General features: G+C 36.7%; 2 protein-coding genes across 3 annotated transcripts in view; one reads left to right on the forward strand and one right to left on the reverse strand.

Annotated features, from left to right (window-relative positions):
• Window positions 1-26,673, reverse strand: part of LOC135416638 (uncharacterized) — a 414,600-nt gene that overhangs the window by 152,282 nt on the left and 235,645 nt on the right.
• The window catches only part of ANO3 (anoctamin 3), a 157,380-nt gene that overhangs the window by 72,735 nt on the left and 57,972 nt on the right, over window positions 1-26,673 (forward strand). For all 3 annotated transcript variants that reach the window (XM_064656952.1, XM_064656954.1, XM_064656953.1), the window contains exons 4-6: window positions 7,618-7,754; window positions 21,793-21,945; window positions 23,611-23,711. In XM_064656952.1, coding sequence (XP_064513022.1) covers window positions 7,618-7,754; window positions 21,793-21,945; window positions 23,611-23,711 — 391 coding nt within the window. The remainder of the gene's footprint in view (window positions 1-7,617; window positions 7,755-21,792; window positions 21,946-23,610; window positions 23,712-26,673) is intronic.

A 26,673-nucleotide genomic window follows, 5' to 3' on the forward strand; every position in this document is an offset into this window, starting at 1 on the left:
CTTTTTTTTCAAAGTCTTCTGTCTGTGGATGCTTGCTAAAAAATGTAGCGTATATTTATATTTCATTCTTTTTTTCTGTGCTTTGTTTCTCTTCTGAAAGACATGCTCAGTAATCACTTTGATTGTGCCAGCTAGATTTAAATGACATGGCTTTAGCTTCAGTTACTGAATTTCTGGCTTTACTGCAGACACCCGTAATAGCTTGTGGATCTAGTTGGAGCTGGAAAAAATAAGTGGCTAGTTCCTAGTAGCTACATACTACTAAATACAGAGAGTCATACTAATTAAAATTTATTGTCCACTAGAACTTTTTATTTTTAAATTCTAGAAACAGAACAGAATTGCAGAGACATTAAGGTTAACTAATGAGTGAACCCAGGAACCACTCCACTGGTGCAGGGGTGTGTCTGTGTGCACATGCAGCACATGAATGTGCTAAGAAACAGTAATTGGTAAATTTTTTAAATAATGTTTTTCTTTTTCCTTTAATGCCATTATATGCATAAAGGAAATGAACCTTATCTTTGAATTGTTATGAATTTGTCTGCCCATGCTTTCTGAAGGAAGTCTGAATGTAGACAATTTTGTTGAAGGTTATTTGCACTAGAATTTAATCTCTGTGAACAGTTGAAAAATCTTCGGTGACATCTGCTAAAATAATAGGAGGTGGTTACTACATACCTTCGGGGAGTTGTGAGTGTGCTTTAGAAATCTGCTGCCTGAGTTTAAGAGAATTTAGCAGGTTTTTATGACTGAACTGAAAATGAGGTAGTCTTGACTTAAGATGAAGATAATTACATGATTTGCAAGGATTTGTTTTACTATATTTCAGTAATAACTCCATTTTTCTAAGAAAAACTCTTTTCTTGCCATAACTGAGAGAAACCCTCTCTTCTAATGTATGGTACAGGTGAAAAAGAGCTGTGTAGGATGCAAAACCACAAGCAGTGTTGTCTGATCTTTTCTCAGATTGTCCTTTGGGTTTAGCAAAAGAATGGAGGGCAGTGGTAATATTTGGACTGATATATGTGACATGTTTATCCATTTGTTAGGTCCTTTTCTGTAGTTGGAATTACTATCATGAGTTTTGTCAGGTTTGACTTCCTCTTTTTATGTTCACTTTGAAACGCCGTGAGTCAGATTTACAAAAGGGATTTCTTATTACGATACAGATTAATGTATTTAAAAATCCAGTTTATCACATGCATAGCTAAGGCATCAAGGTTTTCAGGAGGTAGGCCATATTGGAAATCCATTTATACTAAAAGAAAGACTTGTGAAGCTGGCAGTCTGCTTGTTAACCCAAAGAACAAATTTTCTCATTTTAATGCAAGCAAGCATATTAGTAGTTTTCTGCAGATCCTATAATCAGAAATGTTAGAGGATCATCAGAGGATCTGCTTTACATTGTTAGTCTGAAATATGTCATTTCAAATAAGATGTAAAAATGAGTAAGGGATGATATAATCAATAGAAATTGGTATTCAGTATTTAGATATAATTAGGATCCATTTTTAAGTTATTTGGCAAATAAAAACAACACTCAGTAGCAAGTAAAACAACGCTAATTAATTTATTCTTTTTTCGATTCTGTGGGGTTTTTTTCCCCCTGACTTAGGTTAGTTATGAGGGAGTTGTGCATAGTAACTCATCTTTCTAAGCAGGACACTGAATCCTTCCTAGATAGGAACTAGATCATGAATGAAGTAGTTAATAATTTTACTGTGACAGATACCCTGTATTCTGAATGTATCCTGAATCTAATTACAACAAAGCTTATAAACTCTTTATTTATGTGCCATGCTGTAATACAGTGAACTGACCAATGAAGAGCTGAGCCAAACCCCAACAATCCACTAAAGAATCATAATAACTGCATGATAAAAGCTTTTTTCAGTGTTCAGTTACAGAAGTGTTTTTAAGTGAATTTTGGTTAAGTGATGTTATGATGTAAGACCCCAGGTTCAAACCACATGCTTGCCCAGGAGTTTTATTTATATTTAAGGCTCCAAAATTTAGTTTTTGCAAAGCCTTTGGTTCTTAATATCTTGAGGTCATGTAAAGAGAGCACGCTACATATTTTTCCCAAGAGATTTCTTTTAATTTAGTGAGAAAATAGGCATTTTGGCAAAAGTTAAAAGTTAACGTACAACCAAGAGGAAGTATTTCAGCAAAGTACCCAGCACACACCAACTCACACAGCTTAGTAAAATACAACCCATCAGTTTTAAGTTACCCAAAAGAGATAAAGGAAAGAGTTCAAGGAAAGAATAAAGAAAACAGTAAAAAAAAGAAAAGAGATTAGGAGAAGAAATAGTAGTAAAGAGAGAGAGAGAGAGAAGTGAGATTCGAATCCAGTGTCTCACAGAGGTTAGACTGAAACAGTGTAACCTGTGCAATATGTACAGTGTTTGCACTAAGAGAGGGACTGAAAGATATGACTCAAGAAAACCAGGTTCAGTTTCCTCTTCAACAGAAACATGATGTTTCCATCGTGACTTCTGGATTAATTTTTTCACGGGTTTGTGGTGCTTAGGCAGTGCCTGCATAAATAAGGGCCATCATGCCTGTTCTGACTGGTGGTGAGATGACTGAAAAGCTGCATTAGAACAGTTTTTCCCATACCTAGAGCACGAGGGAGTCGTGCATATTAGAGCTGGCTCATGCCTGGAGAGCTGACAGTATGGATGAAGAAGCTTTGTAATCTGTTCAGTGCTCACTGAAACATAATAAGGATTAGTCTTCAAATTTAGTATTGAGGTTCGAAATATTGATGTGCTTTAGGCATTTAATCTGCCTCTGCTGGTTCTGTACACCATCCTAACTCCTCCAAACAGCAGTAATACCTGACCGTCTCCCTTTTTAAAAAATGAGAAATATTCTGTGTAGTGGTTGGCACTCTCTGAAAGTTCATAAGAAATTGTACATTAAGAAAAGCTCGTGTTTGTCTGTCATGAGAGTTTTTCATATCTAAGTATACATACACAGGTAGCTGAAAACCCTTCTATGTTATGTGTATAATATAGTATTCCAGGTGCACAGCACAATAAAATAAGAAGACCTAAATCCATCACAATGTCATTTATCCAGGTGTCTAGTGATGTCCTTCTCCAGGTTATTTGTTGTTTCTAGGACTAAAATTAGGACAAAAGGGGATTATTTTCTTGACCAATAATCTCATTCTTACTAAAGCTTTGCAAAGCCTATCCTTAAATGTGTAAAGGCTCAAAGGAATGAGTAAAGAGTCATCATATCGAAGTCTGTGAAACAGAAACCGTTTAGGAATAATATTTATATTAATTTCTTTTTCCATAACTATGCCACATGTAAATTGAAAAGCTTTTGCTATCATAAACTACAGTTATATAAAATATATTAATGAATTGCATGTCACAGAGAAGCTGGGACAAGTGCTTTTTATCCCCTTTCATAAAATTAAAACGCACCCTTCAGAAAAGTATGATAGTAAGAAAGATAGCCAATCAGTTAAGAAGACCTAAAATTGAAGATGCAAAGTGAGGACCTAGAAATCTACTTCTAAACTAAATCCTTCTGCATTTTTATATACAGTATTTCCAGAAATGACAGTGTCTCCAGTGTTTTATCCTATAAATTACCTTATAGGCATATCTTATTGTCATGCATTAAGTGTAGTAAGATTATATGTCAGGAAGTGTTGATAGATTTTTCTGATGTATGAAGACTGAAGTTACTCATCATGCCTCTATATAACAAGATAGCAAAGCAAAGCAACTGCTAGGATGAAGAGATCTGTTATCTGCTTGATTAATGCTTGAAGCCTTTTTAAAATCACCTTATACTTGAGTATGTATCCAAGGTGACATTACTTAGTTACATGTTCAGGTGTTCTAACAATTATACGGGTGCATCTGCTTTAAGTATGTACCTAATTAAAGAGAAATCCTTGACATATTGAAGTGAATACTGAAATTCCCACTGACTTTATTGAAATAAGATTTGGACTCTTACCTGTAGAATTAGAAGCTGCTACCCTTTTCTTTGATTTAACAACCTTATCTTTGTTTAAAATTCAGCCTGGTTTTTTTTCCTCTCTTTTTTTTTTGCAGCATTGGCAAAAGATAATTTAATACAGAAACTGTTCTAACTTGAAGTCATAATAGTGTACCTTTCCTTTCTATAACAGGTCACTTGGGACTTACAAATTCTATACTCCATTTTAATATTTTTTTAATAAAACTTTTTATGTGACAACAATTCTGAAAGCTCTCAACCATCACATAAGTTTTAATTAACATAACTGTATAAGTCAAATACATCAGCAAGATACTGTTAATTGGCTATACTCATTTAAAAATGTATTATAGTTGCTTTGTATTGTAGATCTGCGAGCACATAGTCTTTTACTAGAATTGATATTTAAATCTTTCTGCTTCTAGTAGGTACTATGAAAACTCACATAAAGAGGTTGTGTAAAGGCTCATGCACGTTTTGTTTGCGTCAGCGGTAATATTTTACCTGAACAGCTGTATTGGCTTTGCCTGGCAGGTTTTAGGTAGCTGGGGGGGCTGCAGGGGTGACTCCTATGAGAAGCTGCTGGAAGCTTCCCCTGGGTGCAGTAGAGCCAATGCCAGATGGCTCCAGGACGGACCCGCCGCTGGCCGAGGCTGAACCCGCTCAGTGGCGGTGGAAGCATCTCTGGGATAGCAGATTTCAGGGAGGAAATCAAATACGTACGGGCAACTTCAGCTGGAGCAGAGATTCCCCTGCAGCCCGTGGTGAAGACCAGAGTGAGGCAGACTGTGCTCCTGCAGCCCGTGGAGGTCCGTGGTGGAGCAGACATCCACCCGCCGCCCATGGAGGAGCCTGTGCTGGAGCAGCCTGGGAAGTCCATGCTGGAACAGGCTCCTGGCAGGACCTGTGGAGAGAGGAGCCCACACTAGAGCAGGTTTGGTGGCAGGACTTGTGATCTGGTGGAGGACCCATGCTAGGGCAGTCTGTTCCTGAGGGGACTGCACCTTGTGGAAGGAACCCATGCTGAAGCAGTTCATGAAGAACTACAACCCGTGAGAAGGACTCAGGCTGGAGCAATTTATGGAGGACTGTTCCCCATTGGAGGGGCCTCATGCTGGAGAAGGGGAAAAGTGTGAGGAGTCCCACCTTTGGGAGGAAGGAGTAGCACAGACAGTGTGTGATGCAACCCCCATTTCCCATTCCCCTGTGCTGCTCCTGAGGGAGGAGGTCGAGAACCCAGGAGTAAAGTTAAGTCCAGGAAGAAGGGAGGGTCAGGGGGAAGGTATTTTAAGATTTAGTTTTATGTGTCATTATTCTGCTCTTAACTTCTTGGTAATAAATTAAATTTATTTTCCCCAAGTCGAGTCTGTTTTGACCATGACAGTAGTTGGTGACTAATCTCTCCCTGTCCTTATCTTGACTCAGGAGCCACTTTTTATATTTTTCTCCTTCCAATTCTGCTGAGGAGCAGAGTAACAGAGTGTCTTTGGTGGGCACCTGGCACCCAGCCAGGATCAACCCACCACAGGAGACCTGAAAAAAATAATTCTGCAAAGTGCTCGAAACTAAAAGAAGTGGTTAGGAATGAAGGCAAATGTCCTTTCAATGTCTTTGGTGGTTTGAGGATGTGGGCATGAACATACATGAGTCCCATCCTCCATTGCAGTCCTCCCACTGCAGCAGACTTTTTGTTTTACCCCAGCCATGCTTTCCCCCCTTCCCTCCCCTTTTCCTTTTTTCTTTACATTTTTTGAGGTTTTCCACAGTCTCAAAATTTTTCAGGATACTCAAGATCTTTTTACTTTAGCATTAATGTAGGGGAGCTCTATTTATCCAGGAGTCACCTCAACAGGTCAGATATTTTTTATTTTTGTTTTTTGGTCCTTCAGTAGAGGAGAAATAGAAAAATGCTTTGTAAACAATTATTATGCTCTTTGCTGACTTTGGCGTGTTTTTACATTACTCTTGTGTCTTCTTGCCTACCCCCAACCCCTCCAAATGAAGCAGACTAGTTGTGATGAGTTGGCATTAGAGCCTGTCTAAGAAGTACCAGAACAGGGAGCACTGGCAGCTGATCTCAACAGTAACAACCAAATGGGTTGTCATAGGGCAGGGACCTGGTGGAAAATAAAAATGCAGTAAACAGTAGCTTTCCCACAGTGCTGAGGGAGAGAACTTCAGGCAACCAAGCTTTTCTCATGACATTTTATGGAGCTGCAGCCACATAAAGATCCACGTTTGAATTTAAAGATGGATACTTACAGTGCAAGTCAAATAGGGTATTAAGTTAACACATTGTTATCCCTGAGTTAAAATTAGCTATTTTTTGCATGACAAAATCCAATCACAGATTTACCAAGATTAGTGTCAATATCAGAAATTACCAGGGAAACATTTTGTGTAATCGTTATGTAGTAGCTCAACTGCAGAAAAAGTGGTGCTTGGAAATGTTCTAGTTTTTAATATTCCATCTCAGAAGTGTGAAATGTTTAGGGTATGTGAGATAATTGTGTTTGTTCTTTTTTTTATTTCTGTAGTACTTACTGTGGAAAATTTAACTGAGCAACTTCATGAAAAAGACTTTATTGTTGCAGATGAGCTTTTATGAATATAATATTCAGAAAATTCAAGATTGTGGTTTCCACAGCAACCATGACTTGGCTTCTCTATAAGGTTTAGAATTACTGAGCTAAATGCTGTTCCTAGTCCTCCTGACTTTTCCCATGTTGATGTGAAAGCTGAGATGAGAACTTGGCTTAGGATTTGTGGGTAATTTTTTTGTCTGAATATGTTTCTATTTCCAATTTGTCCAGTTGTGTGGGAATAATTATTCCATCTTTTTCATCTTTAAAATATTTTTTCAAGTCTGACCATTTTCCAGCATTCCTTAAAACTTTACATGGTCCTACACTGTACAGACATTACCCTTCATTTTACTCCTGCTGGGTATACAGGGTAAGTGTTGTCGTGACTCACTGAGGGACAATGTGGGTAAGCTTTGAGGAAGGTCCTCTGTTTCCTGCAGCTCTCTCAGCAAAGTTTTCATGGAAACTTCTGTTGAGCAATTAAAACTAAATCCAATGAAAAGGAAAATGCTTTCTTTGTGATGTCCTTCTACCTTCTACCACCGTCAGGTAGCTCTCCTAAAATGTGTTCTGAAGTGCTTACTGCAGTGTCTTCAGATGCAAATTTTCAAATGCTGTATCTGCATTGGGGGGGGGGGGGGGAATTGGGCATTTCGATTGCTTGCTGAAATTTATGACATGACATGTTACTCTGGTCTCCAGGAGGTACCTGCCTATTTGGTAAAACATTTTGAGTCTCAACAACTGTGAGTCAAGCATTTGAATATTCTTATCACTTTGTGGTTTTTTTTTTAAAACTACTGTAAAGCCATAGTGAAACCCCACTTCTCTAGGCTGTCTCCTAAAAATAGAAGTCATTTCTACTTGAAGATAAAGATGATAACAGTTCAAGTAAAATACTTTTGCAGGAAGGGATAGAATATATTATTGAAAAGCGTGTACAAAAAATGAATGTTCAACTGTGGCTGCAATAATACTATTCATTTCTATCCACTATAATCTAAAATGAGCCCATTGTTTTCTTCTGTTTTTCCTTCAGATGTAGGGAAGGACAAAGATACTTATACAGATGATTCAGAACATGGGAATTATGATACTCGTACAGATCAATCATTGCTTATTCAAAACAGGCTCACCAGGCAGAAAACAGAACCTCGAACTAAATCGTCTTTAAAGGTAAGGGACACAAAAACTTTATTAAATTATATCAACAGTCAGAATGTGCTTAAATATTTTTAAAATGCAGTTTTTAAGGGATTAGATAAGCTGCAGCTTAAATATTAGGCATCTCATGGTTAGAAATTTAGGTGGCTCCCGTATTATAATTTGACTGACAGAATCCATGAATGGAATTCTCTGTACCAAAATCAACCAAAATGATGTAATATCAAGGACTCTAATGTTTTTTATTGACTCATCTAAGAGGTAGTAGCCTTCTTTCAGTAAATTTATACTGCACAGGATTTAGGATATAGGATTCAAAGTATGGAGTGAAATTCATGTTATCTAGGAGGCCTCAGGAAATTCTGGGAATTTAGAAGAACTATGTTCATGTAGCAAATGGTCAGTCCATAGTGATCCAAAGGACAAGATTCTCCTTCCAAGCAGTATCAAAATGATATCAAGACACACTGAAACTGGCATATTATCTTGCTTAGTAATTACCTAAACATACTATTCATCACAATGTATTTTCTCCAGCAATTCATCTACTGTGATGCCAAAGAATTATGATAGGGTTTTTTGTTCAAAACATGTATTTTCTTTTAGTCTCACTCTGGACAGAGAGACCCTTAATGCTCCTTTCCATTAAGCATAATTGCTTATAAGTATATGAAAAATGACTAACCTCAAGAAGTTCTGAATAATTTTCTTCTTTGTGGACTGGGAATAGTGTATTCTGCAGCACAGTGTTTTTTTACCAGTGATTCTCTGATTTTTTGGTATATGCCTGTAGGCATGAATAATCCTGTGTTACAAATCTAGAAACCCTTAAATTGCTGTAAGGTTCTGTGCTGTATATGCAGTATACTCCTCAGGAGACCATGTTATGATCTGATTATTAAAATTATTAGAAAAGCCTTTACCCGAATTAAGGTGCAGACAAGACCAGATGCCAAAGTCAATAGTGGGGGTTTTATTTAAAAGTAAATGTGAGACAGAGAAAGAAAAATAGAAAGAAATAGGAAAAAGGAGGGGGGAAGAAGAAAGTGAGTGAAAGAGAGAGATTAAAATAGAAAATATGTCACCACTCCGTGTAACCTGTTGGCATCCCGTCAGTCCAGGTCTTCTGGTCTTCTTGGTGGTGAGGGTCCCACAAAACGTAGAGTCCGATGGATTAATGTATGTTCAGGAGATGCCAGCACCTCCCCTGGGGGCGGGGGGAAGCTTTGCAGCCTCTTGCACAGGCTCTGGATTTGTTGCCCCACTTGGATCACGTGCAGTCCTTTGGTGGTAGAAGGCCTCAGGAATGAGCTGGCGGAGCGCTTTGGGGGTCTTTGATGGTTTATGACCCCTTCTGAGCTGCCTCTCACGTGAACGTCCTGTGTGTACTGGTCCTTCCTGGAGTGGAGGGGACGGCTTTACTCCTTTGGTTTGGTGTGGGGTGATTTCACCATCACACGCCCAAAACCCTTCTCCTCCACTACCCCCTCGGTCCAGCAAGGGCTGGTTTTTAACACAGATACATTCTGCGTTCCTGAACCTTGTTTGTTTACTTCTCCTCACACTTGAGATGATTAGACAATAGTCTTATCTCATGTCCCCAGTCACAATCCAAATTCCAGTCAGATTTTGGTGGTCGCAGACAGGCAGTTGCTTCCTTGTAGTTGGACAAAAAGTCTTTCTATGATTTTGACAATGTTTAGGACATTACTGACATTTCAATCCATCACAGACCATTATAGAGTTTTCTCATCAATTGTGCCTTTGGCATTTGTGATTTAAGCATTGAACACGTGCTTCATGAGAGTCACATAACTGTTCTAATGTTGTCACACTCATCATCCTTGCTGCAGTATTCTGGAGTACAGGTAGCAGGTTGGTGTGATCTCTGAAATTTCATTTCATAGGATGCTTTTAGAAAAAAACTCTAATAATAATAGCTATCTAATAATTTTTAGATGGGTTAACATGTAATTGTATTTACAGATTTTAAATCTGTGACATGAAAAGGAATCATCAGGAATTATGACATACATGTCATGTATATAACCCTTCTCGGGTTACATTTAAATCTAAACCGTCGAATGAGAACTTTTTGTATTCATGATTTCTTTGTCTGTGTCTGCAAAGCTAGCTGAATTATGACAAATTATAGTGGAAATTCTTGTTTGATTTCGTTGATTAGATAGAGAAAGCTTTTGATGTTAAATGTGGCTTAACTGAAAAACAAGGCGGAATATGTAGAAGTTAGATCATGTTACACAACACTCACCAAAACAATTTAGTAACAGATACTGTCTGTCTAGTAACAGGGATTTCATTATCCTAAAGCAAAATACTTTTTTTAAATTTTCATATAAAATATAAAATGACCACTGGCTTGAGTTTTTTCCAGGCCCTGCGTTCAGGGTGGTTACGAAGTTTATAGTCAGCCAGTAAACTCACTTTTTAAGTTTAAAGAGGAGTCTTGTTTTTGTATTAAGTTTAAACAAAAATGCACTTTTTATGTCTCAGTCTTCATATGTCCTGACCTATTGAACAAAGTGGTTCAGAGTTTAAAAACAGTGTTCTCAAGCCACATCTGGCTTTTAGCCTTCACAACTCCTTTTATCACAGCAACTACTCTGGAAACTTCCTTCTGCGTTTATACTGTTTTTGCAAATGAGGTGTCTGGCTTTAACTTCAGCTGGGTTAAACCCAAAATTCAAAACATTGCCCTGTACCAGCTACTGTGAAGAAAATTAACTCTATCCAAAACCAGCACATGAGGCAAACAAGCAGGGTTCTCCTTCTGTTTACTGTTTGCCTGCTTCCACAAGAAAAGGGCAGGGGGAAATTTAGATTAGTCTTATATTAGAAAAGAGCACTGCTGTTTTGCCTTTGGATTATTGTAGAAGTCTGAGGCAATTAGTGGAAAATATCTAAGGGAAACTTCTTCCCAAAATGGATATAACACAAGCAACAGAAGGCTTCTAATTCTTTTTGAGACTGCTGGAAGTACAAAAGACTGCAGTGCAGCTTTGCAACTGGTAAGAACTCTCACATATTTGAAAAATAAACTGATCTGTCACAATAAAAAGTCTTCTCAGTCTGACCAGAAAATGAAAATGAGAAACACTGCATTGGCAAGGAATAGAAAGATAAAAGCATATTCTTCTTCTCTTCTTTTTAATGTTTCTAATTTTGGCTTGTTTTGGAAGGGTTGTTTTATACTTGAGAGACTCAGGAGAAAATTGCTAAAAAAGTTACTTGTAATTAATTCTTGGTGCTATCATTTTTTCTCCATGATTAGCTACTTGAATACTTCAGCAATAATGAACTTGTCTTGCTGAGACAATGAAAACCAATACACTTTTTTTTTTAGGAATTTTTTAGTGTTTCAGGTTAAATACAAGATACCTCATCTTCCATAAAACTGATTTATATTACTACATTTTAAAACTTTAAAAACATCAGCTAAGTTTGATATAGCATGCAGATGCCAATGGAGTCATCTAGTTTTTCATTTCCTTGGTTATGATTAATAACTTGTAATCTCCTTCAGTGTAGGTTAGTATCATTTCAGAATCCACAGATTTCATACTGAAAAACTGTGAGTTGCTCAGACACATGAAAAAGCTGTTATCATTATCTATCCCTGCCAGCTTTTCCTCACCAGCTGCTCTTGGAATTGCGTAGGAAGTACCACTTCATGTATGTGATTCTGCTGAGGGGTCTCACACAGAAGAATGAAGATAATAAGCTGAACAAAGTATGAAATGAGTAGTAGCTGCTATCACAAGGTGCCTTGGTTTAATGACAGTATGTTCAGGGAGTGGGACCTCTAATGAGTTAAAACCCTCCCTTCTCCTTCAGTTATTTCTCTCCCCCAGACATTGACAAATTTTGAAGTTACGAGGAGTCCGAATGAAGGAGAAAAAAGATAACAATTTTACTACAAAAGTGAGAAAAAAGCAGAACAAAACAAAAATAACAGCAGAAAAAATGTTACCTAGCCACCCCTCTCTGACTTGGTTAAAATGAGAGAAAACCTGTCCAGAGAAGTGGTGAAATCAGTAGCAGTGAATTCTTTTCCTTACCTACTGTGATTACGTGCTTAGTAGAGAATTACAGTTCTGTTTTCTTTCATTCACTATGCTGCTGTTACTGTCTTTGATCTGATGAATTTTTTTTAATCTAGGTAGCGTATTTTGCTATCTGGCAAGGTAAAGAAAGGATTTTTAGAACAAAGTTTACATATTATCACTGTGGGTTCAGGAACTTTGAAGGAATGCTGCCTATGCAATAACTTAGCAGTGGATACCAGAAAAAGGCAGTAAGCTATTGACTATTAATATTCTATGTCCAGACTACCTTTGTGGTGTATGGGATCTGAAACAGTTTCTCTATCCTCTTTGGAAGCATTACATGACTTCTGAGGAATTTAAAATAAGATCTTAAATAAGCAATTGGGCAAAAGATGTGGAGAATTGTATCTAGTGAGCTGGTCGTATTGCTGAAAATTCATTATAATTTAAGCAAAGCTCATTATGTTCAGTGTGATTATTAGAGTGATTTTAAAGTATAGATCTACCCGTGAAAATCTGAAATGCTTTGTTTAGGTATTTCATTGTATTCTTTGTGATTTTGAATGTATCTATTCCTCCCTCTCCTGCAAATAACTGCTTAACTTACTGAATTTCATGGTAGTTTTGAAAAAATAATAAATTTAATGGAATATTTCCAGTATAAAAATGTTCTTCAATCTCATTTTTTTTTAATTTTCCGCACTTTGACAGGAATTGTTTTCTGTTTTCATTTTTTCCTGTGTAAGTCCATGACTCCTGGTGAGATGCATGTTTGCACTATGTGTTATTATCACTGCTTTATTATCACATTATTTCACTCATGCTCCTGTTTTGAATGGAAGTCAGGCATGTGTGCTGAAAGAGAAGGTTTGGCAATAAAAATGTTTTGGTATGTAATTAAGAACAGTATGTTGTCAGCTGACAATAGTGTATGAAAAGGAGAACAGTAAAGAAAGCCTGATAGAGAGTAGTCCACAAATGCAGTCTAATAACACAGAAGTAAATAAAGCTTAAAAGGAATGATAACAGGTAAAATCATTATCCTAGAATGACGTGGTAAAGTGCAGTGAAAGATAACTTCATGTTTATGTTTCTGGTGTCATGACTCCCATCTGCTGTCAGTTTTTGTTTAAAAAGAAGAAATAAAAAAGCTCAGAAAATATTTCAGGAAATTCAGGGAAAGTAGTAATTTTATCATAAAGATGAAAATTTTAAAAAATGAACATGTAAAGAAAAATTTTCAGTGGTCATGTCAGGATGCTTCTCAAGATCTCCCTGTTAGATTTAAAGAGCTAATAGTGGAGGTTGTTAAATATTAAAAATAGGAAGCCTCCTGCTACCTCCAAACGTCCTCCATTGCTGCTCCCTCATATGGCAATGTTGAACAGACTTCCTTTCAAAATTTTGCATATCACCTAAGCCTACTCCTTTCCTGAAGCCACATGTAGTTTTCATAATATATACAAATGTACTTTTCATGCTTACTCTATAAGTCTGAATAGAAGAAAATGGAAAAAGATGTCCTCTGTGAAGAAGGTAAAATGATTGCTAATTCTTTAGTTTGCTCCTGAAAAGATAAACTGCAGTTTTATTAGGAAGGTCAGATATTTCTGAAGGTCTTCCTCTCCATTCAGAAAAAAGCTATGCTGCACAGTGCAATATAGTTGCACAGAAATACAGTAGCATGGATAATTTTGGCAGCCTGTCTTGTTGTCTTTGATGCCCAAGATAGTTTGGATATCTTTGCATATGAAAATATGTCCCCAGTTTTCTTTCCTAGGTTATTATACAGTTATTTGCACAAGAAAATCCCTGACCCAATATGCAATTAAAATCATCGATCTGTTTTTGGAATAAAGTCATTGAAAGGACGATTCCAATAAATCTGTTTTTGGTTTATCCATGCCTTCAAACACAAAAAAATGAATGCTAATTTAGTCATGTGCTTAGAAAAATTCTCACAAAGCACACCTTAGATTATTCTGAGTCAAGAGTCTGTTTTTAAAATGTAAAAAATGGGTGTAGTACTTTTAAAAAATATTTTACACCTAATTCCATGTAAATTAAGACACTAACCACTGAAACATCCTTTGGTGTGAATATTACTGAAGATGTTAATGCCAAGTTCATTGTAACAGTATTAGGGAGAGTTGGTAATCAAAATAAATGAGGTGGTTTTCATGAATTAGCAGTAATCAATCTACCTGATAGTGTTCTTATGAAGAACAATAAATTATACTGAAAGAAAGTTTTCTTTTACAAGAATGAACCATTCTACTCAGAACAGAAAAGCTGTTCATGTAGATTTTTCAGTTTTAGGTAGTTGCCATGCTGAAGAAGTTCACAGATCAGACATCACCTCTGTCAAAATTCTGACCCTAAATCTTCAAGTTGTTTCCATGACTACTTCGGCTTATACATGATTTAATGGCTCTGAATTAATCTATTATTATCTCTGAAATGTCTCTTAAAAACCAAGACATAAAGAGATAGAGAAAGCTGCTTTTCCTTGATGCACTTCTGATATTCAGTGTGGTTTTGCACTGTCTTTCTCTTCTTCCTGCTTCTCTGTTCCAAGCTGATTTTCCCTGCAAGTCTACAAAATGGCAGTATATGTATGTGTATACGTATTTGTGTGTGTGCCAGTTTATATAAATAAATATCTATGATGCTCCATGCTGTCCTCTTTGGGCTCTGAGACTCCAGGGCAACATGTAAACACCACTTTATGGTGATGTTTACAAATGTTCCAAGTGTCAGCAGTAGGTCAGTTTTGTTGTTGTTTCCACGAGGAAGAAAATACATTTCAGAGTCTGTTTACTTATCTTTCATTCTTCCTCTACTGTTTTCTGCTTCTGCAACTTTTCCTGATGTATTTGTCTCTAAAAAATGCTACTGGTGAGGTGGTGCTATTATGTAGTGGTGATACTGAGATTCAGTGCTTGGGTTCAGTACTTCCATTTCCAGTGGCAGCACCTTTTTTTCTGCTGGTGGATTCTTCCCTTCTCTTCTCAGAGTTTCCATGGGGAAAAAAAACCCAAGACATTTGAGTAAGTCTCTCTTTAGTATGTTACTTCATTATCAATAAGGGTTTAGTAAAATTATTTTTCTCTAGCACATTTAGTGTCCGAATTCACGAACTCTCATAAGGAGGAAATGAATTCTGTTCTGATGTTTACATCATCACCATGAAATAAGATTTTGGGGAGAGAAATTTAGCAAATGTGGGGAGAGAAGAATCCAGAGGCCCAGCTGTGTTTACCCATCTATCTTTTAGATCCCAGGCATTAGTCTGTTGGCATATTTACTTCCCTTACATAATTTTACAAATCTAAATCCAAATTATACCACCCACATGGAGGAAAGTTGAACTTCATCCTTTCTGCTGTACAGGCAAAATAAATATATTGTGCTGTGGGAGTTTAATTCTTGTGTACTGTGTCAGTCGTCGCTTATGTAAATGAATGCTCCTCTTGCTGGTTATGACTGAGAATTGATGTTTTCTGTATATTCATATAAATGTGAAACCTTGCTATATTTTTTTTGCTAAGAGAACAACAGTCCTTGAAGTCAGATGTTGAAACACAGACTCTTCACTGCCTGAGCTACAGCCCACTGTAAAAGTTGTTTGCCCCTGTCTGGGTGTGTTGGGTCAGAACAACCTGCTCTGAGCTAAGTCCAATGACAGATGATGTGAAAATAGTTGTCAGCCTCTGTGTTTATGTGCACATGTATATAAAATCGGTAGAAATCATGCTCATTTTCATTGCCATCCATGGTAAATTTCAGGAAACTGTAAAGCAAATAATAAAATATAATTATTAAAGTTCTTGTTCCCAGCTTTTCCTTTAGCATTTATATATGAAATAATGGTAATGAAAATCTTGCATATGAAATGAACAAGTTAGACCATGTCTTCCATGTCAGACGTGATTTACTGGCTATTGATAGTTAGTTAGAATAAATTAATTTATTAAAGTAAACACATGTATAAACTAATAATGCAACATTTCCTAGGACAAATTAATACTGAAGTACTTTGAATTTTTTTCCTGGATAAAAATACCTTTGCTGCTATTCCAACCAGAGTCAATAATTACATGTATTTAAGTAGGCATCAGGTAGATCAATCAAATAAGTCAAAGTAAAGAATGATGGGTCGGAGTCTCAGCTCTCTGTACTATTTCATTGTATAAAACATGACAACATAAGGTTCCTTGAATGACTATTTAATTAGTCCCCTAGAATAATTAATGCAATACAACCTCCTAAAGGTTAGTCAGTGGTCAGATGAGTTGCAAGCTTAAAATGACAAAGTGGAAATGCACTTAAGGGGTCTCTTGGTATTGTGAAGGTGAATGTTGTAAGAGGGTAGCTTTTTGCTTTACCTTCAGTGCTGTTAAGTGTGGTTGAATATTAAAATCTGGCTTTGGTCTACAAAATAGTAAATATTTTATATTAGTATGGTAAAATGATATTATCCTATTACATTATATAGCATATGTGTAGTAGCATATTAATGTATTTTGACATAATAATATTTCATCTACATTGCTATTTTATGTTAATAGTCACTAGCTAATTGTGCAGTTTAGTAAGAAAGTCTGTTATAAGAGGAGGACTGTACATTTTTGGGCAAAGAAGAATAGTGATTGCCTTGAAAATGATGATTTTTCATTTATATAATATACATTAGAAGCACAGTAAATTAAGGGGATATTAGAGTCAAATAGTTCCATTAATTGTATTAAAGTAATGATAAGGTTCTTCATAACTTAAGAAACTACATATATTTCTGTGTAGAATTATAGCTGTTAAGCCTCAAATAAAGCCAATTTGACCTGAATTCAAAACAAAGAAGAGCAAGTGGTTCTCCCAAAAATGAACAGTGGAAATCCTTATTAAAGGTCTTTTGGGTTTAGAAAGGTTATGTGGATTTGGGGGCAGCTGGACAACATTATAGGAAGTTATTAAATACATAGAAACCTGAGCTGACATTGGCTGAGCACTGGGAAGGTGGCAGAAGGAAATACCACCTGTTTCCTAGGACATGCTCTCTCCTAGGGAGGTTTCTTGCTGCAGCTTTGGTGTGTAACCAAATTAGAGAGAACCTTTCATAGTGGTTTGAATGTACTTGACATTTAGCTGTTCCACAGCTTTTAAGCTGCAAATGCCTGGTCACGTGAATGGGAATTTGCTTAAAATTTATAAAAATAAATGCCTATAGAGGTTTTGTCAGCCTTTAAGCCCTTGCTGTTAGGTTAGTCCTGTTGGGAGCTGTCAGTGGTGGAGTGAATGTCAAATGAATGGTTGCAACATGTGTGTTGTACCTTCGTGTGGTTCCATTTAACCTCTGAATTTACTTAGGTACTGCATGTTATTCATTATTTTAAACTTTTCACCAGTATAAGGTGGAAAACAAAGAAAACATACTGCTGTATCATGATACAGTCATTTACTGTTACATAACATACTGTTACATAAATCTAAACTTTGCTCCTGTTTTCAGAGTGGTTCTAACTCACTCTTCTAGAATATTTGTTTCTATGCATGGGGTGAAAAAATGGGAAAAGTTTAATTTACAGAGCAGAACACTAGAGTGAAATAAATGAAGTTGAAATAGTTACAATTTCTGTGAGTTGTTCTATTTAAATTAATTGGGGAGAGATAGAGCCAGTAAACCAGCTGTTCCCTCTCTGTGAAAAGGGCATTGCTCATTAATTAGAATATGAACAAAAGTTTATTTAAAAATCCCTCCATGTTGGCTAAATCCAAGGAAATTCATCTTGTACATTTGAAAAGATTATTTTATAACTTTGCTAAATATTTGCATTGTTTTTCCACCTTTTTTTTTTTTTGCTTGAGCCAAAACTCCTTTTTCTAGGTTAAATGGATCAATGTATTTTGTCTTGTGTAAAGTGTAAACTTCAGTTGAATGATAATGTTAGTATTTTGAATTTTACACTTTCAGACTTCAAAGCAGTGTGTCATGTTATTTGTTATAATGATCACCATCTATAAAGCGACCAAAAATGTTGACAAATAGTAAAGAAAACCAAGGAATTGCAGCAGATCTGTAGTGGCAAAGCCTCAGGTAATAGTTAAATCTGATGCAAACCAGTGTGTGCATTATGAGCAAGCTTAATGTTGAGTGAAGTGCCACTTCACAGCCTCACATTTGAAGTTCTTGTATTTAAAGAGTTTGAAAGGACAAGGTTAAGTTAAATTGTTGAAATCTGAACTATATTGCAATACTCTAAAATGAGTTTTTTATATCAAATAAGTTTTCATATGTGTGTAAGAAAACCGATAAGGTTTCAGAAAATCTAGAGGACTAAGAAGGTAGAGAGGATGAAGAGATTAGAGAATGTTGATTAGTCCTTTTTATACATATTTTTCAGGTGAAACAGGAAATCTTAGCATAGAGGAGAGTAAGGGCTTTGCACAAAATATTTCTTCCCATGCTTTCCTCCTTTTCTGATCCTTTTCTGTCAGGAAAAAGGTGAAAGAATGAATCAGAGATTTATTGGTCCAAGCCAGCAGATAAACAATAAACAAGCTGTGCCTGAATGCCTGCTGTACTAACAGCTCATTCACTGTGCTAGGTATAGATAATGGCCAATATACCCTGACTCGTGTGTTTAATTGAAATTTCTGCTCCCTGTTCTTCTTACACATTATGGAACTCCTTCAGATGAACTGAAAAAAACTCCGACTAAATCACCAGATAAATTTTTTTACTGGCACAGGTATTTCTGCATTATATGTAGGCAACATTGCTTGAGAACTGCACTAAAGGGAAACTAATGGTGCCAGGAGCATTCAAGTGAATCAGTCCTGAAATCAATATAGTATAGGTCAGGTTCACTGCACCAACGTGCCAAGTGGCTTCACTATTGCACTTCTCAACCCATGGGGGTAGTACTCTGAAAGTGGTCTGAGAAAAACAGATGGAGAATTTCTTTCTACTGTAATGACTGATCATTGTTTCTTGAACGTTGCCCCCAAATAATTCTATTTGGAGCGGATGAATCCGAGGTCATATTTGGATACTGTCATAATCTGAGAAATAAAATGTCTCTCTAAGACTGAAGAAAAGCACCTGTTTCAGAAACAAGGAAAGAAAGGCTAGAAATAATAATCCAAAGAAAAGTAAAAGTGAATTACAAAAAGATAGATGTAATTTGCAGAATGTCTGTACAGAAATTGCATGAGCAGAAAATGTATAAGAGAAGTTCCAGATCTCCCCCTTGGGGGAATTTGGGCTAGGCTCTTTGTATTTGATTTTGCCTGCTCCATGAACCATAATAAAAACAGCTCTGGTCTGATTTTGTAAAATACTTTTGCAGGTATCTTTCATTGTTGAAGAGCAGATTCATTGCTTATGTCTTGAACTTGTAAAAAGCTTGGATTTTAAAAACTTCCATATTCAAATTTGTGGTTTTGAACCTTTAATCTACTAGCTCACCTTCAAACCTCTGCATCTTACATCTTGAGATCATTACACCTATGACATAAAAAGCTTTTACTACTATCCCCATTCAGAATTCTTAGAAGGGGTGACAGGCCCTGTGTTCAGTGTGCTATCAGTCTAGTTTGACACTCTGTACTGCCTTAAATTGGACTTCAGACACTATTTATCTAAATATCAAGAAAGATATTGAGGTGCTGGAGTGTGTGCAAAGAGGGATTGAGAGCACAAGTCTTATGAGGAGTGGCTGAGGAAGCTGGAGTTGTTGAGTTTGGAGAAAAGGAGGCTCAGGGGGAATGTTACTGCTTTCTACAACTGTGTGAAAGGAGGTTGTAGCCACGGGGGGGGTCAGCCTCTTCTCCCAAGTACCAATTGACAGGACAAGATGAATTGTCCTCAAGTTACACCAGGGGATGTTTAGGTTGGATATTAGGAAAAATTTCTTCACTGAGGGGGTTGTCAAGCACTGGAACAGGCTGCCCAGGGAAGAGGGGGGAGTCACCATCCCTGGAGATCCTTAAGAGATGTGTAGATATGGCACTTAGGGAGGGACTTGGTTTAGTGGTGGACTTGGCAGTGCGTTGGACTCCATGATCTTAAAGGATCATCAGCTGAAGCTTAATATACTTAAATAATGTTCCCAGGTATATGATGATGCACTCCTTTGTAATAGTAGATGGTCTGAGAAAGACTGCTGGTTTTTATTTTGGGACTTAAAAAAGCGAAGAAAGAGGAAGAATCTTGTTAGAACGCTTTAGGTTTTGCAGACAGAGGAGTTCTCAGAAGCACTAAATATATAAAAAGCTGGCAGCGAGGGATGTGGGTGTAAGACAAATGTTTCACATAGAAACAAGTGAGCTGGTATCCAGTATTTATGCTGCTGATATCATGCACTAACACATGGTTCTGTTTATCAGTATCAATAGAGAGTGTACCTATTGAATATAACGCTGAGTATTATAAATTTCGTATCCAAATAATCCAAATATCATTCATTTCTGAGACCCATTGTTTAAAAGATGCAGCATTCACAGATGTCTGGTCCCATATATACATAGGTGTAATGTATCCTACTTGAAACCGACATGATTGTTTTGGACAGTTTGTGTTTAAATGAGTGCTACTTCTCCAGAAGATGATGATAGTTTCTCAGTTTATCTTTTCAGATTTCAAAGTCTTCAGCACCTGGGGGTGCTGGTCAATAGTTGGCTGAACATGAGCCAGCAGTGTGCCCAGGTGGCCAAGAAGGCCAGTGACATTCTGGCCCGTGTCAGGAGTAGTGTGGCCAGCAGGGCTATGATTATCCCTCTGTGCTTGGCAGTGGCAAGGCCACACATTAATTGCTGTGTCCAGTTCTGGGCCCCTCATTTCAACACAGACATTGAGAGGCTGGAGTGGGTCCAGAGAAGGGCAACAAAGCTGGTAAGGGGTCTAGAGATTAAGTCATATGAGGAGCAGCTGAGGGAGCTGGGGGTGTTTAGTCAGAAGAGGAGGTTCAGGACAGTCCTTATTACTCTCTACAACTGCTTGAAAGGAGGTCATGGTAAGAGGGGGGTCAGCCTCTTCTCTCAGACAACTAGTGACAGAACAAGAGGAAATGGCCTCAAGCTGCACCAGGAGGGGTTCAGGTTGGGTATCAGGAAGAACTTTTTCACTGAGAGTGTGGTTAAGCTTTGGAGAGGGCTGCCCAGGGAGGTGTTGGAGTCACCATCCCTGGAAGTGTTCAGGCAGTTACTGGACATGGCATTTAGTTTAGCTGTTATGGTGGTGTTTGGTCAGAGGTCCAATGATCTTGGAGGTTCTTTCCAGTCTAATGATTTTATGATTCTATAGTCTGACACCAGCTGATATAGTCTCTGTCTGTTCTGAATCATGCAAAGCACAGAGTACAAAAATAGCTTGCATTAGCAGCAACATGTAAATCAGGGTTTTCCATATCAAGGTCAGAAAATCCCTTGTGTTTGGAAGCATGGTGGGAAGCAGCTAGTCAAGATTTAAACATTGCTAACATGGCATTGAAAGAGCACTTGGGCTAGAATATCCATGAAAACATTCCAATCAATACCATTTCTTTTTTAATTTTTTAGATTTATTTCTCTCTTGGAGAAAATACAAGTATGTTTGTTCTATACAATTTACCCAGGTACAAAACAGAGAGAAAATTGCTTTAATTTACTTTACTTTAATTTTCTTTTTTAATTCCCCTTGAAAATAAGAATCAGCAGAAGTTCATATCAATACACATCACACAATAATTTTAAGGCTTTTTCACAGCTGAAAGAAATAACTGGAATGTGGGTTTTGTGAAGCTGTTTTGTTTTGTTCTAATTTATTGGAAATCCTGAGCAACTGATGCATATTGACATTTTATTCTTACGGCTTTTTTACATATTCATCCTACCATTATGTGGAGATTTCTGTGGTTTAGGAAATGCTGTGTTATATGCTGTTCATGATAGGACTCTTCATCTTTTTAGATGTATTCAGTGTACTTTTATTATATATTCTTTAGAGTGATGCCATGGCATCATCAGGACTATTCTTCAAAGATGGCAAAAAGCGCATTGATTACATCCTGGTCTACAAGAAATCAAGTCCACAGGTAGAAAAAAGAAGCACATTTGAGAAGAATTTGAGAGCAGAAGGGCTGATGTTAGAACGGGAGGTGAGTCTCGTAGCTTATGTGGCATAAAAACTTTACTGAACTGATAAAAGATTCCTGACAATCTTACAAACCTTTCCAGTCGGGCTGTCCCCACCACCTGTTTAATCGTATTAAATTAATAAGGAAAATTGTTTGATAGCATGTGTTTAAAATGATTTGGGGATATGTGGTTGAGCACAGAGGTGTGGTGCAGTACAGAGGGAAAAATTGCAACTACTAATGCTTGCAGAACAGAAGCTTCAGTAACCTGTGTTATTGCTTTAATATGTAACCTTTATGTCTTTCAGCAGAATGCATGATGCTAAATATCTCACTGTTTTTCAAAGGATTAAGGTTGTCACGATCTAGTTAATCCATGGCTAGTAATAGAAGTATTAATATAAAAAAAGGAGAACAGAGTCAGGAAAACAGCCTTGTATTTTTGCTGTTTCATGATTCACCTACAAAACAGGTGTGTGTTTAGTTTATCCTGAAGTAAGATCCTACGCTTCATGTATATCTCACCCTGATTTATTCTTTTCAACTCAGTAGAATGTCCTACGTTTAAGCAATGAGCTTGCAAGTTATAGCTCACAATGTAGCATATAAATATTAATAAATAACCTACCTGACTAAAATTCGGTTTTAAGACTTTTAAGAATTGTTACAGTCTGGTAGTAAAAATATCTAGTTTTGTTCCAATTTCAATAAATAGTAAAATCTCAGCTGTTGTCAATTATGAGATCATCATTCTACTTATCAAAGGGTTTAAATTGTCTTCCACTAGTAGTTTTTTTCCCACATCTTTTGAGAAAAGTAAAATCCTCGAGGTGGTACTATTGAGCTATGATGTGACTTTATGTAGGTAGAACTGTGAACATTTTAAGTGTTATTAACCCTTTAACTACATTTTCTTTTACCTTTGCTTACCAAAACTTGCAAACTCCAGTTTTTGGAGGCTTTAAACAGACTCAACTCAAATATCAAAATATCTACTTATAAAATCTCAAGCAAATACATCTGGGAGAAGGATGTGGAACTGCAGTCTTCATAAGAGAAGACGAATATAGAAACCTGCAAGGCTGAACTCTTGTTTTATATACAAATAAATTGGTGATGAAAAACATTTAGAGTATACCTTATAATTTTTACCAAAAAAAAATCTCAATTCCTACAGAGATCACATTTAAAAGTTCCTAGCAGATATTGCAATTACTTAACCATTCCCTGGAGATACCATTTTGGCAGGGTGCAACCTGGAGCCTCCTCTCAGCTGTTCTTACTTGTCTAGCAACTGAGCATTCTTCTCCTTAAATGGGAGACACACAGAATGGTCTTCAAACTACTCAAACTAAGATGATTTTGTGGAGATTTAGAATTAAGTAATTTATTCCATGTAAAAAAGTGCTGCATGAAGTCTTTCTCTATTTTACTTGTGCTCATGAGCAAAGATCTTTCCAACAGAGTCCTTTTGTCATACTAGTCTGTGCATATTATGGAGTTTGTGAGGGGAAAAAAGTTACTCATTTTCCTTTGTCTAGCTGAGAGCACTTACTGTGCTTTCAGACTTGCATGCCAACTTCAGACCTAAAATCAGAATTTGACCCTGAAGAATGCTTCTAGGAAGGTAGTTGCCATAAAGGTTTAAATTATTAATGTGCATTTGTTTGTTACTTCTCTTTACAGCCAGCTGTTACAAACAGTGATATCATGTTTGTTAAAGTTCACTGTCCATGGGAGACGTTGTGCAAATACGCAGAAAGAATGAACATCAGGATGCCTTTCAGGTATTGTGGAAACTATTTTAAGAAATCTATAATTTAGTGCTTAATATTAAAAGTTCATTATTTACTTAAGGCTAAAATGCAGTCTTTACAGCTCTGTAGCCAGCCACGCTCATATTTGATTTAGTGATATGATTAGGAAGAGAAGAGAGGAGGAACAAATAGTCCTGCTCTTGCCACATTTTTGCACAGTACTCTGGGGTGCTTGTTTTCAAACTTACCCTCTAAGTCAAATTGAGCATATGTCTTTAGAAAACACTGTTAGTAGTTCACACATTGTTTTGGATGTCCTTGGCAGAGTTTCAGATATTCTCCCTCTGAGCTCAAGTAATTCTCCATGATTTTAGGGTTTTTCTGAAGCCTTCCCCAAAGGCAAGCAGAATGACACAAAAATGTCTCCAGTATAACACGTATTATCACAATTTGAGTAAAATGAGGTCCAGTAGCTTTCCTTAGGCAGAATAATGAACTGAACTGAGTTCCTTGTCTGTGTGCTAAACAAGTTCTGTCATATGTTTTTGCAATAAATATTTGTTATTGGTTTGTAGGACCAGGTTAAAATCTCCTGCAATAACACAGAAATTTTTAAAGGAGAAAATGTGCCTTTTCAAATTGATTCATAATGTTCTTAGAGAGACAGAAGAGCACATAGTGTGCTGTAAACCTCCTAAGGAGTTAAAGTGGTAACTAGATTCCAAAATTGTGTGACTCATGGAAAATACCCTAACGGCACTCCTTTCTCACTCAAACTGCCAACTGCTCAGTGTTTCATGCTGTGGCAGCGTGGCTCTCTGGCATTGGTCCTAAGCCAGAAACAGTCATTGTGAAGCATCCTTTGCTCAAAACCTGCTTCATATACCCACTTCTGTAATGAGTTTCCACATCATCCCATTAAGCCTTCAAGGGCTTTTCCATAACAAAAATGTTTTCTGTAACAGTCATCTTCCATATGGTTAAGAATATCATTATAGTGCTGTTTGAGCTTCTCTAATTTGAGTAATACTTGTCAATATTTTAAATATAGAAGTCTTTACGTATGTGTGTACGCACACATAAATAATCTAAATTCCAATTAAAAAAATAATTCCTTCTTACTTTCCATACATGAAATCACAAAATTGAGTTTTAGCAATGGTTTGATTTCTTCATAATTTTAGTTACTTCACAGATCAATAGTACTCTTCAGAAAAAAAAAAAGGCTGACTTTTGCAATGCTACTTTATTTGCAAGGCATTCTAGGCTGTATTTGTTTGTTAAATTATTCACTGACATGTAAATATATTCTCTTTATTATTTCCCTGAAGTGTCTGATCCATGTTTCTTTTTCCTGAGCTTTAGCTTCTTTTTATCCCATTCAATTCAGTACACCAAAAGCTGAACTTTTTATTTTCACCATGTTGGTTGGGAGTTTTGCTGTAGTATGAAATAAATTTATTTGGTAAGAAACTTTTCCACCTCTACCTCTGTAATAGAACTGTGAGAAACAGTAAATTGGTCAACACTGCTTTTCTCTTTAAAAAGATTTTAATAGGAATTTAAATGAAATTGCAATCTAAAACAGGCCAGCAGCCTGTCTGAAGTGTCCCCTACAGGAGATGAGCAGTGTTCCATGATGCCTTCTCTCTTTACTTCTGTAAAGTTTGTGGTTTAGAGGCTTAGAGTTTGTGGTGTAGAGACTTGCTGAGGAGGCAGAGTTCATGTCATTCATGTCTTCATCTTTATATTTGCTCCTGATGGCTTTTCATGGATGCAGAAATAACAATCTAGACTCCTGTAACAACATGATGTAAACACGCGTTTTGTAATTTCGTTACGTGTTCTGTCGAAACCACTGGTTTTTAAGTCTTGAGCTTGCTTGTTTAAAGCAAACCTTTCCTAACTGGATGGCCTATATTGTTTTTCTGAGGTGGGCAGAGGAACCTCAAATCATACAATTCTCTCACACAATTACAGTGAACTAGAGTAGCTTCCTCCCAAAAAGTTTCAGGTCACCCTTAGATAGATTTAAGTAGGCCTGAGAGGAGAAGGGAGTTGGACTTGATGATCTGTGTGAGTCCCTTCCTACTTGAGATATCCTGTGAGTGTAAAAAACAGATTATTTCTCTTAGCCTTTATTTGTTTTATCAGTGGTTTCTGACTGTCCAGTTTTAGTGTATAGTTGAAAAGAAAGGTAACCTTCCCTGCAGCACTTTGATGCTGTACACCCTTGTTCTCTTGCACAGTCATGCAAAATTTTGGCTTTTGGTTATGGTCACTAAAATACACCATGTATCAGTATCATACATGAATAACACATGAAGAATTAAATTCATACTTTTTAGGTTCATTTTGCTCAGTCCAGGAATCTAAACATAATCAGCAGAATTATTATTACATGGGTTATTTCTCTCTGTTGCTGGAAGGTAAAAATACTTTTATTCTGACTCAAGGGACTACCCAGCATCCCAGAACTCTTTTAGCATGGCATTATACAAAAATGTGTTGGCAGATTTATAGGATCCATCAGATATATATATAATATAGATAGATGGTATCTCAGTGTTTCAATTGCAAAAGGAAATTTTTCTAACATTTCAAAAGACAGTGGTAATCACTGTTCTATTGTATGTAAGGCTGACTTTTGCAATGCTGCTTTATTTCAAAGTATATGTATATGGTTTCAAACAGGATTTTTGTAAGCTCCAAGGTGAGGTAATGACTGAATTATAACTTTTTAAAAAATTTCTGGATATTTTTGTTAAGTATATGGTCTGTCAGTAGAAATGAAACTATTATGTATTTCCAGAACTCAGACGAAAGTTTAATTTTATTTATGTCTACAAATAAATCATGAAACATTATTATTATGTGTAATGAATAAATTATTTGTATCTGTAACTTAGCTGGACTCCATCTGTGCGAAACAGCTAAGGGAATTAAGGAAGGGTTTTGTTAAAAAATGTCTGAAAATCCTTTAATCATTGCT

The sequence above is a fragment of the Pseudopipra pipra genome, chromosome 6, assembly GCF_036250125.1.
Source record: "Pseudopipra pipra isolate bDixPip1 chromosome 6, bDixPip1.hap1, whole genome shotgun sequence".
Lineage (NCBI taxonomy): Eukaryota > Metazoa > Chordata > Aves > Passeriformes > Pipridae > Pseudopipra > Pseudopipra pipra.